This window comes from Erpetoichthys calabaricus, chromosome 4 (genome assembly GCF_900747795.2).
Source record: "Erpetoichthys calabaricus chromosome 4, fErpCal1.3, whole genome shotgun sequence".
Lineage (NCBI taxonomy): Eukaryota > Metazoa > Chordata > Cladistia > Polypteriformes > Polypteridae > Erpetoichthys > Erpetoichthys calabaricus.
Genome location: NC_041397.2, coordinates 45392930 through 45406815, shown reverse-complemented (window position 1 = coordinate 45406815; position 13886 = coordinate 45392930). Strand labels below are relative to the sequence as shown.

At 36.4% G+C, this 13886-nt stretch overlaps 1 protein-coding gene across 2 annotated transcripts in view; it reads right to left on the bottom strand.

The window, feature by feature from the left end:
* Positions 1-6581, bottom strand: part of pold3 (polymerase (DNA-directed), delta 3, accessory subunit) — a 45339-nt gene extending 38758 nt beyond the window's left edge. For both annotated transcript variants that reach the window (XM_028799390.2, XM_028799391.2), the window contains exons 1-3: positions 6393-6581; positions 5469-5524; positions 757-859 (exon numbers count right to left, since the gene is read on the bottom strand). In XM_028799390.2, coding sequence (XP_028655223.1) covers positions 757-859; positions 5469-5524; positions 6393-6449 — 216 coding nt within the window. In that variant the 5' untranslated portion in view covers positions 6450-6581. The remainder of the gene's footprint in view (positions 1-756; positions 860-5468; positions 5525-6392) is intronic.
* Between the last annotated feature and the right edge of the window lie 7305 nt (positions 6582-13886).

Genomic DNA, 13886 nt, shown 5'->3' with positions numbered 1-13886 from the left:
ATTGAAACAAAAAACCATATCTGTATGACTCCTGACAGGAGAAAAAATGTGATCCGAGAGTTGGGACTGAAGAAATGGACAAGACTGGGCTCTTTCAGATGTAGACTACACACTGATATTGGTAAATTTAAATGGACAAAACACAATACTTGTTAGAAACTCAAACCAATATTCCTCACAGCAGATATTGGAACCAATGCATAAAAATTTTTGTGTGCCAACTTAACATCCAAATAGGACATGGCTTGAATTGCTTTATTTATGATTAATAAATCAGGCTCTGGTCCCTGCTTATGATCTATATTTATCTTTTAAAAATAATGAGTTTTTCTGTAAACAATTCAGAATTTAAAAGAAACCAGTTATTTTCATAACCTAATAGTTGTAAAATACTTGTATGTGAATAATATGCGTCAATACCGCATGTTGTAGTAAATTAATTATTTCAAACTTACAACAAATCTTTTCAGAATTTCACCCTCTTATTTAGAGAAAAGCCAAGCAAAATGACACCTTTTATTGGCTAACTAAAAAGATTATAGGTGTCATTTTGCTTGGCTTTTCTCTACATTCATAATGGCTAACACGGTACAACACCCTAGTACTACAGATATACAAGATACCCTCTTATTTATTTATTTTTTACCTCACAATACACTATCTGCATTGTCAGGACTGTGGAAAAATATCATGATCTCAGTTTGTGGTGCACCCTCCCCTTAATAGAAATGTTTCTATTATTTATGCTTTGCTTACTGTATTGCCATTCTGCTGAAATTTTCCAGATACTAGGTAAGTGGCATGGAGCTGAGAAGCAGAGCATTCCTTACGTTTTTTCTCCAAATAATGATAAAGCATCCTAGAAATAAAAGAGAATGAAATGGAATGATACATTATCATGTTAAAGGAACAGAGACTTAAATTTGACAATGCAAGAACCTTTTCATGGCATAACAAAAACACTGTAAACTGTTCACTTTTGCAACACCAAATACATTAAATGAAAGTGGACATGAAAACAGCTTTAATAAAATGACATAAAGCTGGAAGAAACAGGCAGAAAATATATTGTAGAAAAATGTTAACTAATCTTATGGCGCCAATAAATACCTCTTCTTGCATACTTCTAACTAGCAAAGACAAGGAAACTTTTCATTTTTAACTCTTTCTTAAAAGTGCAGTTTTTGATCTTTATTTCATTAAAGACATGTCAAGATAGAAAATGAAGAGCATGAAGCCTATTTATCACACTACCATAACTTCTTCACTGCTTTTGCAAATGTCTTTCTCTACTCTGCACTAGCCTAGATAATGATTTCATTTTTGGTAATTTCAAAACTCATGACTTTGGATTTTCAGTCTATTATGTCTCCTACTCATACTATTATGGATCACTTTATCTCCAGAACTACTAATCCAATGCATGCATACGTCCACCACTAAAGTAACATATGATTATTTCCTCATATCTTATCTTTCTCGGACATCCCCCCCCCCCCCCCACACATCATCTTGAGCTACTTTTGCTTACTAGCAAAAGCAGTACTCACACATCATCACTTTTTCAACTTGATGCCATCTTCTCAATTCCCGACATCTCTTCTACCAGCACTGTAGGATGCTGTACATATTTGCAGCTCACTTCTGATGCAGATCACTAACTTGATCACCCCTGTTCAAATAAAACTTCCCAATAAAAATCTGGTACACTAATAAACTTTGAAAATTCAAGATGTGGACTGCAGCAATGATACAGATCTGGGGCCTCATGTAAAACGCCTTGCGTAGAACTGAGACTAAAACACGGCATACGGACAAAACTAGAAATGTGCATACACACAAAAAAAAAAAAATTCAGATGCATCAAACTGTGCATAAGCAAAGTTCTATGCACTTTCCCTTTATAAATCCCAATCAACGTGAATTTTAATGTAAATCCACACACCTACGGCCCCACCCCAACTTCTCCCAGAATTTTAAACATTTTTAAAATATTATATATATATATATATATATATATATATATGGTTGAAATAGTTTACTGTCAAATAAATGCAAAGAGTACGCGACACGTGTTTCGCCCTCATTCTGGGCTCATCAGGCGTACACACTCCATTGCACTCCCTCTCGGGAATCGAACCTTGGACGTCAGCACCTGAGGCGATGCCCTAACGTTGCGCCACGGCGTGTGGTTCGTTTATTTGACAGCATGTAGATCGGGGTAATTACATTCACGGCATTCGAAAGTCTGTGTCACAATCTGATTGTATGGGTGGTTACCTACCAGGTAACGCTTGTGGTTGGCCAGCAATCTACTAACATCCGCCACGGTGCCCTCAGTTTGTGGAGTGCAGTAGAGTGTGTACGCCTGATGAGCCCAGAATGAGGGCGAAACACGTGTCGCGTACTCTTTGCATTTATTTGACAGTAAACTATTTCAACCATTCTATGATCTGCTCCTCACAAACTGAGGGCACCGTGGCGGATGTTAGTAGATTGCTGGCCAACCACAAGCGTTACCTGGTAGGTAACCACCCATACAATCAGATTGTGACACAGACTTCGAATGCCGTGAATATATATATATATATATATTGCAAATCAATATAAATAGCCCCAGCCATTCATTGTTTTGATAAAAGACAACGGCAGAAGCACGTATTTAAAAAAAAAAAAAAAAAAAAAAAAAAAAAGAATTTCAGTGAAGACGAAATGGAGGTCATGCTAAGAGAAGTGGAGGCAAAGAAAAACACTATTTGGTCATTTAAGCAGTGGTATTAAGCAACAAAAAGAAACTGATGGAGTGGCAAAAGCACTCAAGGGCTCAAGTTCAGAAAGCTGCACAGTGCCCGAAATTAAAAAAAGAAGTGGTCAGATATCAATGTCGATGTGAACAGGCAAGTCGCAGCCTACCGTGTGAGTGTCATATGGAAGCATATTAAGGCCACAGAGAAGAAAAAAATAGGGACACTGTGAATAAACAAAAGGGTCTATGTCGAAATTAAAATTAAAATGTTAACAAGATTAAAGTTGTTTATTTTGTCATTACAGTAGAACATTATAAATATCTTCTTAAAATCATGTTTTAATTTCCTAGAGTTTTTCAAACCCCATCGTAACTAAAGTGCATGTTAAATGGTTCGTATTCTCAGTGTTCCCCAACCCAGTCATTAATTGTTACATTCTTCTTAAACGGGCTTCCTCTTACGCCAACAGGAGCGTGCAGGCAGCAATCACCAAACAGAATACATAACATTTACTCTCTGAACATTGTAGAATACTAAGATGTATACTTGATATTGTTTTTATGATGAAATGCATTAAGGCATGTATTAATCATGTGAGGGCATGGTGGAACAGCAGTAGCGCTACTGCTGCTGCTTCGCATTAAGGGGGTCATGTCCTGGGTGTACCTTGCCTGGAGTTTATATTTTTTCGGCGTGCCTCAGTTTCCTTCCAAAATCATGCGGGTTAGGGGATTTGGTGATGCTACTAGTGTATGTGTGTGCTCATATTTACCTTGTGATGAGCTGGTGCCCCACCCAGGGATTGTTCCTGCCTCGTGCATGAGGCTTACTGGAATGGGTGCTTAATGAGAAGCCAATTATTACTGATAAACCACTTATTGCTCAAGTTTCATTTCAGTTGTCTCGCTTGTTAAGATTTCAAACCCTTATTTGCATATTATATACTCTTAAACAGCTGCATTTACTGCTTTTAATAGCTTCTTATTAGCAATAAGATCCAAATGATAAAATGAACCAGCAGTTCTCTATCTAGATTGTTTTAATTTACACCTGTGTATTCATTGTGCACTATTTGAATTAATAAAATACTTTGAAGGAAACTGAAGGAATGAAAATTGCTCATTCATTTTAGGCTTCAAATCATTTGATAAGAGTGACCCAACATGGCACAGTTAACAAACCATGAAATTAAATGAGAGCTGTTATTGGCAAAGGTTGTTAACTAATTAAGCAACTGGGTTTGAACAAAAACCTGCAGCCACTGTGGCCCTCCAGGACCAACACGGCTCTCCCATGGACTAGAAGATGAGGTTCAGAATTGCACGAGCAAACCAAAAACTAATTTAATGTCCACCAAGTTAGCCTGGTTATGCTCATTCCCAAAAATCTCTTTACCCTGTTTTAATTCTTATGAACATCTTTAAAGTTCACACCCATTCTACATAATGCCTTTTCCCATGTCTTCTTTAACCTGACTTTTGGTCTTGTAGCTTCCACTTACAAATCATTACCCCACATAATCCAGTCAATCATTCTACAACTTTCACCACACATGTTCAAAAAGCCTCAGGTTGTTCTTCTTAAGCATGACCCTTAACATCCCTACCCCAAAATTTTCTGAAAACAACTCTTGTCTTTCTAACCATTAAAGAATGTAACTGATACTCACCTTTGCCCTTTCTAAACTGGAACACTACACTGTATTCATTAATACAAATTATACAGCTCTTCACACAAGCTGGTAGATGCCAGAAAGAGTTCTTCTGAAACAAAATTATGAAGAAACTTTTGGATGAACATCTTCCCCCTTGCTATCACCTCCATATTTGCATCAACATGTCACCCAAGTTTTACCAAAACAACGTCACTGAGCAGGACCTCCAATTCACATTCACTTTAAACTTAATTCATAAGTATCCACCATAATTTTTGCAGCATATAACAAAATTCATGCTTGCAACCTACAAAGTATACATTCTGTTAAACCGCCTCCAACAAGCTGAATACTAAACACAACCTTTACTGCACACACCAGTACTAGTCTCCTCAACCTGCTTTTCCAAGCATCACCTTCAGTTCCTGCATTAACTGTCAGGAGCTTTGCCTCAGTCCAAAATTATATTTCAGCATCTTTCCATCATTAATTAAGTGTAATCTTATTTCATGTGTACAGGTGAAGCAAAAAGAATAAATGGAATATTTAGTGTAGGATATCCTCATGTATAGGCAATTGATCAAGATAATTTTATTGGACAGAATCAAATTTGCAGAAAAAAAAACCTAGTATGATATACATAAAGGTGACTTTATTTTTAAAAGAACAAATATATAAAAATACATTTTACACATATGATAGATGAAATCTAGACCAGTCACACTTAACTCTCAACAGGCACTAGATGCAGAAAGAAACGCTTATCCGAATAATAAGATTAATTACATAGCTGAAACGTCTATAGAGTTTTAGCCTTAATAATCTAAGGACACCAAATTAAATAAAAAACTTTCTGAATAAATGAGAATGTGTTCAGTTCCGTGTACAAAATGAAACAGCATCTTTTTTTTTTTTATAACAAGTGGTAGCGCTTAAACATAGTAGTAGAATTAAATGTATGCGATACTTGAAGCTGCCTAGAATAAATGTCATAAACTTCATGTGTCAAAGTTTTTCAAAATTAACAGATGAAAAAAAAAAAAAAAAAATGTTATGGTTTTACTTACTGCTTAGCCTGATTAACATGAACCCCAAGGGTCAGGCTCAGCCATTTATATGTCACCTGTGAAGAAGTATAAAGAAAATTAATGAGGAAATTCTTTTACATTATGATTCAATGTTATGCTTGTTATGTTCAATCACAAATAACCATCACTCCAGTGTGACTTTGTCCTGCCTGAGTGCTACCCAGATAGGTCCTGGCTGCAGCCATTAGTGGATAAGTGATTAGAAAGTAGATGCTTAAGGTGGATTTATATGGAATGCTGCCTGAAAAAATAAAAATGGGTCTGTGAATCAGTTTGTAAGAACCAACACATATGCCAAACTGTAATGTTCAGGGCAATTGTGTTATAGCACAACCACTGTGTGGAGCTTTAAACTTAACTCAAATATACATTCTTGGCATCTTTTAATTAATATATATTAGCTACATTATGCTAATTTTTCTGCCAGAAATTAATCATTTGGATTTAACTTATTCCAAAGTCCTCACTGCTATTGTTATTGCATGCTTATAATTACAAAAATGTGCAATATTATATAATATATACATACATATATATTTTTTTTTTGCTTGTGTCACCTGCTCATTCTATTCTTAGTAATGATGTTGTCATCAAATTAAGCACATTTTTTCGTTTTAAATCACTAGTGAAAATGTGAGAAACACAACAATTACCACGAAGTAACTTAATATAACAAAAAAGGATATACTTTAAAATCGGTTATTTCACGCTTGGAAACCATTTTACAATACGTGCAAGCTGATTCGCAGTTTTGTACATTTAAAACAACAACAACAACAGCAGCAGCATTAGCCGCGGTGAGTCTTCACGGTCACTTATCACCATGCAATTATTTTCGAATTATATTCCCATTTTGAGTACTAACACTCGCATGTTCTTTAAAATGTAAACGGAAAGACTTACAATTTTGTTTTGATCGTACACAAACTCGTCAATATTATCGATGTATAAATCATCCATATCGCCAATTGTTTCGTCTGGATTTACTGCACTTTTCAATCAAGTTCACCCCACCATCAACTCCCTCCAAGGCTGATTATTTTTCAGGCGGGAACCCTTCTAGTTCAGAATTCTTCTATGGTCTCCAGTCAGGTCTCGAGTTGAAAGGTTACGAGGTTGTTTCCTTGGTGATAATAAACACATGCCTTTACGGAGCCTCATGAGGATCAAACTTAATAGTTTTTTTTTTTGTAGTACTGTACTAGGGTGTTGTACCGTGTTAGCCATTATGAATGTAGAGAAAAGCCAAGCAAAATGACACCTTTTATTGGCTAACTAAAAAGATTACAATATGCAAGCTTTCGAGGCAACTCAGGCCCCTTCTTCAGGCAAGATGTAATCAAATTAGTTTTTTTTTTTAAAACCACTTAACCTCGAATTGCTGCCCTGGCGGATAATTCGGGTAAAGGAAAGCTCTTTAGAGTTTTAATATTTTTTTTTAAAGAACTTACACCATTTGATGTCAATTTACTCTTAATATGTGTTTAAAAAGTATTTGCAGATTTGCAAAGGCATATATGTTTAATATTTCACGGACCCATATAAAAAGTAACACTGTGATTAAAGGGTAAATTCTCATTTTTCTTGTTCTCATTGTAACAGATTTATCGGTTTTTAGGATCAGTAATATGATGCCATGTGTAGTAAGTATGACTACTGTAATAAAATACAAAACACAGAAAGAGGTTTGGGTTATCAAAATGGTATGCCTGAATGAAATATAAATGCAATAAAGTACAAACAACAGAGGATGAGACCATGTAGATCTTTTCAAGCCTCCAACTGAATGCTTTTCTTGCACTGAGGTGTTCACCATGGGGGTGGGGGGTTTGTGCTGAAGGGGTAATGGTTACCCAGGGCCCACACAGGCCTCGAAGCCTGGGATGAAAACCTTACCTTGAAATTTGTATCTTCCTTAACCATATGATTCTCAGACCATGTTTGTCTTTCCACTGTATATGTGGGCCAGTATGGTGCCTGTGGATATTTACCTATTCCAGCAGCCATAATGACTGAAGAAAAAACAGACTTCCTGACAGCTGTAAACAGAATGCCTACTTGCACTATTATTCCATAACTAAAACTAAGCTAAATTGCAGATATTAATTACCATATAATTTAATTATGTCCTGAACTGCTTTATCTTTTAAATAGATGTTCAAGATGATCCAAGTCTGCTCCTGCAAAGATGGCACAACTTTCACACACATACACAAACAAATACTAGCATATGTGTGTAAACAAATAGAGCACATCTACAAAGAGTAGGCTTCAACTGAATATACTCTTAGTTTTTTATGTAGTAAGTCACTTTACCAGAGGGTTCCTGTCACTTTTTACATGTGCATTGCAGAAGGTCCACTGCTTTGCACCTTGGGCTGTTACACTCATTAAATGCTTTATTCTTCAGGTAAACATGAAGTTTTGCTTCCTGCTTAAGAGCAGAGCTATTCCCTTATTCCCTTATTACATGTAAAGTGAACCCATGTCTGCACGCTATTAGCATCCAAAAAAAAAAGCCATGCTGGCTCTGCATTGGAAACTTAGAGTGGAGAGTTCTTCTCTTTTATTAAGGTCATTTTTGAATATGCATTTGCAGTATATAATATTACATGGCAGTGACAAAATTACTTCTTAACCCTCCTGTTACATTCGTTTCTCAGGAACAGCAATGATGTTCCTGGGTCAATTTGACCCGGGACATGTTTAATTATCCAAAAGTGTCAGAAACCAAAAAAATCCCAATAAACATTGTTTATATCTCATTATTAACTCAATTACTAACCATTTCAATCAATATTTAGTGCAATGGTGTTCTTAACCTCTCACAGATCATGGTTCAATGAGGATAATTTATTCATAAAAAATGCATTTTAAAACTTTTTTAATGAACATTGGAAAGACCTACATATAACATACAAGTTTTACGTGACATTGATTTTTTTTATTTTTTTTATTTTACATTTTTAATTTTTTTCTTTTTATGGAGTGATGTTGCTAAATTAGCACAAGACACCTTTTCTGTTCAGGGTCAAATTGACCCACTGATTTAAAATCAAGACAAATGAGTCATGAGGATTTGTATTGAAAGTAAACTTTATTTAAGCACTGTTTTGAACCAGAAATGAACAAAATAGCAAAACAACAAAATAAGAGATTAGCAATACAAACGCCGTGCGTGTGCATGTGTGTCTGTGAGTCTCCACAGCACACAAGTGACATGTCATCACATTGTTATAGTGATAGGCGGAGTGGTGGCTCTGAGGCTAGGGATCTGCACTGGCAATCGGAAGGTTGCCGGTTCGAATCCCATAAATGCCAAAAGAGACTCTGTTCTGTTGGGCTGTTGAGCAAAGCCCTTAACCTGCAATTTCTGAGCGCTCTTTGAGTAGTGAGAAAAGTGCTATATAAATGCAAAGAATTATTATTTATTATTATTAAACACTATGCAATGTTCAGAACCAAAAATACACAAAAATGAACAAGGTGTATGTGTGTGCATCTACACAGCATATGAGGGACATGTCATCACAGTGTGCTTTGTGCAAATTAATTTTGCACATTTCACACAGGTCATGCTCGTCTTGACATCATCAAATGGCTTGCAGACCTGGCACCTCTTCCTTTTTCCCCCAGCAGCAACCTAAAAAGAAGAGGACGATGATTACTATGTTTTTTTTGCTGATCCCAAAACACACACAACATGCTCACACACTTACACACACACACACACCTACACACACACACACACTTACTTACCTCACACGCTGGTGTACTAGGTGAAGTCCTCTCCTGGACCTCCCCCACTGTAGCTGCAACAGCTGGGGTCCTTAGCATGTGCTGCCTCTGTTGTATATGCAGTACCACAAGCGCCTTCCCCAGCTCCTCAAGGAAGATGTGCCTCTTGTACAGCTTTGACACATTCCACTCAGGAAAGATCTCTGACCAAATGACAAATGCGTCGTAGGCTGAAACATCAATCATGTGGTAAAAGATAACCAGCAGCCAGCACACAGTCATTTCCTTGGTGCTATACGACTCCATGACTTTTTTTTCCAAATTCTCCACCATAACCCCCCCACCCCTTTGGTGGCATTTTAGTTTAGGATCATAGCTGGTTTCTGGTCCTCTCGTGTGCTAATTTCAGCATTTTTGTGCAAAGTACTTATGAGCAAAACGATTTTCCCCTTTTTGGGGCAGTAAGTCACTCAGGCTGTGGTGTCTGTGAAGGCAAACATGGAAGACTGAGGGTCCCTGTTCTTGTTTACCAGCAGCTCAGCAAAGAGTTCAGCCCTGTTCTTTCGGACTGTTCCAACCATCATGAGCTTTCTGTTTAGAAGCTCCTGACCCAAGTTGTAGCTTGTAAGAAAATTGTCACAGGTTATTTTGTGCCCACTGAGACCTTGTGTCATATCAAGCACAACCCTTGTACCCTGATTCTTCTCTGGGGCTCCTCCAACTGGCTTTCCAGTGTAAACCTGCATGTTCAATGCATAGCTGGTGTTTATGCCGTATTTTTTTGTTCTTTTTTTTTTTGTTCTTTATTTCGTCTTATACGATTTCTCGTATTAGAAATTTGTTAGTTTTCGCATACCCCTTGGGGTCAGAGCGCAGGGTCAGCCATTGTACAGCGCCCCTGGAGCAATTACAGGTTAAGGGCAATTACTTGCTCAAGGGCCCAGCAGAGTAGGATCTCTTTTGGCAGTGACGGGGATTCGAACCGGCAACCTTCAGGATACCAGCGCAGATCCTTAGCCTCAGAGCCACCACTCCACCCTAAATTTAGCTGGTTTGGAAGGCATATGTTGCCTAAATAGGCAGCGACCTCTGAATGCCAGTAGCCTTTCATCCACTGTGACATTAGGGCCTGGGTTATAGAGTAGTGGAAGTTGCTCTAGCCACTTCTCCCACACTGTCCTAATAGCTGCCAGCTTGTCTCTCTCCTGTCTGACAACCCTTGTCTCTCGATAATCAGAAAAGGATTACTCTGGAGACAATATGAAAAGTCTTCAGAGACATGGCACAAAATATAGCCCTGCCTGTCTCTACATCGCACACACTGGATGTTGATTCATCCTTTGACTTACAGACCCCAGCCAGGATGAGGACCCCAAATAGTCATGTAAATCATTTTATCCAGCTCCTTCCACTTCTCCCCCAAAACACGCCTTCCTTCTAGATTATTCATTTTGAGAATGATTTTCTGTATTGAGTTGGGCATGACCACTTCAAAAGCTGACTTGATGTCTGTCACATGAGTCACTGTCATCTTAGTGGGCCCTGGCACTGTCTTTATTATATTTTCTGCAGACAGTTTTGTTTTACATATATTTGGGGATAAAGACCACTGTATTTCACCATTTTTTGATGTGAATGTTTTGCTTGGAGGAATATGAATAGCGGTTTAATCATTTGGTTCATAGTCAGAATCATCAGACTCAGAATTGACCTCAAGATAGTCTTCATCTTCAGACACATCTTCCTCTATTTCACTGTCATGATCAAAGATGAGTTTCAGAGCCTCCAGGGTTGTCACCTGTTTACTTCTGCTGCTCATTTTGTAAACCTCTGACAGAGAGGATATCATATGTACAGTAGCTGCAGAGTGTAATGTTGGTAGGACTCCCTTGCAGAGAATCTTTATATGTTTTGTTCCTCCCCTGCTGAGTGTCCACTCAATATGATGGAGTTTGCTCACAGGAACAGAAAAGGTTCCCGTAAAAAGTCATAACAACACCTGCATTCTCACACTGTACAGATGAGGTCAATAGAATAGGGAGAGGGTGTGTGTATGTGTATATGTGTGATTGGAGTGAAATATGTCTCACAGTTGCAAAGAAACCTGACCCCTTTAACCTCCACTTTGATTGCCAGGTCAAATTGACCCGAACAGCATCTATGTAATATAAACATCAGAATCAGAAAACTTTATTAATCCCGAAGGAAATTGTATGCAGGCGGGAGTTGCAAATATGTCAAATGAACCGTTTTCTTTTTATATGTTGGTTACACTTATTAAGCCAAGCAGAAAACGTTTCATACTAAAAAAATACTTGTAACTATTTTTTTTAGATTTTTTAACTTTAAAAAGGGTCAATTTGATCCGCAACATAACAGGAGAGTTAAATATAAGATAGGTATCACTACAGAGTGAGGTGTGTGATATTCTTATTGTAAATTTGGCTTTATCTTTATCAAAGGCGACGTAAAAGTTTAGGAAATGTTACAACTTTTTCAGGTATTTCTACAATGAGAGCACAAGAAATTTGTTCAGGGTTACACAGCAAGACCAAGGCAGGAATTAAAATGGCAGCATTGTGATTGATATCCAGTGCCTTAACCATTACACTACAAAGGCTTCATTATTTTTATTAACTGTTTCAATATCACTTTTAGTACTTAAAACATTTTATCTTAACTTTTAATATTATGAAAGAAAACTTCATGAATTATTTCAGTACATTACTTTAGCCTGATAGTTTACAACAAAGGAATTTTATTAAGTTGTTATGATTTATACAAACTGTTTAAAAACAGCTGTAAGAAATCTGTCCTGTGTGTTTAGACAGAAGAAAAGAATTGAGAAGTAGCTCAGTAGCAGAAAGAAGGTGTGGTCAGTAGAAAAAGGAGATGCATGGTAATTTAAACTTCATAATAATCCTGCAATGTGAATTAAGGAAGAAGATCAGCCATCCACATAACAGAGACATGGACATCTGGTGTATGGCCAGGACTGCAAAGACATTCAGAAATGTGTTTCTTTTGTGGTTAAAAGGCCAAGTGGTTGCAATTGTCAAACATACAGGACAAGAATTCTTTCAAAATGAATACATGTTTTAAATAACTGTACATATATTAAATAATTGTAAAATTAAATGTAATAGCAAGTCTTTTTCTCAAGAAAATGCTATATTTTCTAATCGTACTCCCAACAATTGCTTGCTTATGGTTTCTGAAGAAGTGAAATATGATTGGAAATGAATCCACATATTTAAAGTTTCAAACTGTACATTAACATGAAAATCCCACTCATAAATAATACAGTGTACATTTGCATAACATGACATTCTCAGATCAATTACCGGTAAGTTAATCCAATTTAGTATCATGAGTGGCTGGAGCCTTTCAGCAACACTGAATACAAGGCAGGAACCAACACTGGATGGTGCATCATACACACATCCATATTCATACACACAATCATATTCACAGGTAGCCAATTCAGAATTGCAATATAAGCTAACAAGTACGTTTTTGGGATGTTGTAGGAAGGAAAATATATTTCAAACACACTTTATTTAAAACATCCATACGTTACTTCACATTAGATATGAGGAATACACAGATGGATGATTGGTAATATTTAATACTTAATAGAGTAAAGTCGGTCCAAGTGAATTTTATTATCACCTTATCCTTCATAACTATACTATATAGTGGAAAGAAACTGCAATACTCCTAAACCTTGATGCTACATACAAGACAGAGGCTGTGTATCCATGACTACACATAGTACAAGTATAAAAGCATAGCAGTTCATGAATAGAATACAGTATATTGACTGCATATAGTGTAATCAGAAAGTAAACACAATCGATACATAAGAACATCTTATGACAAATAATGCACAAAAATGATTAAAATTCTTTTATATATATATATATATATTATGCATAATCTTTTCCTAATTTTCTACATTTCTAATTTTTGTTTCAGGGTAAGAAGAAAGTGAGCACTCTTGAAAAGGCACATGTTCACTAGTAAAAGTGGAAGACAAAAGGTTTCCTGGGTGTAGATATATCCCTTTACTTTTTTCATTCAAAGGGAGAATTTTACACAACACCTGAAAAGTAAAGAAAAGAAAATTACACATTCATTATTGCTGTTAATAATTTTAAATTAGAACTGAATTATTTTTGCAGTATAATTTCATCTAATTTATTTTCCCAAATACAGTATATGTTCACAAGCATCTATAGAGAACTGTTTTAAAGGATGTAACATCGACATACAGAAATTACTTATTAGCAAATTCTGCAAATAGCATGAAATGTCATAATTCTTTGGGATTTCTTCCTTCTGAGATACTAGCTTCCAGGAAATTACAATACAGTATATTGTGCATTTGTACTTAATGTTGAAAGTTATCCATTTTTATCATTAAATAGTAAATATTAATGTGTTATTCTAATAAATTGACTGTATATTTGAGAGCTGAGCAGTTTAAAGAACTATACTTTTAAATGCTTTCTGTTGTTTTTCTACCTAAAATACTGTAAAGTAGGGGTTTTACTTCTCTAATGGTTTTTCCTCCTGCATTTCACTTTGCGTGACATCTTTCATGATGAAAACAGTACTTCCAAAGCACAAGTCAAGATCTATATTAGTACATGATAA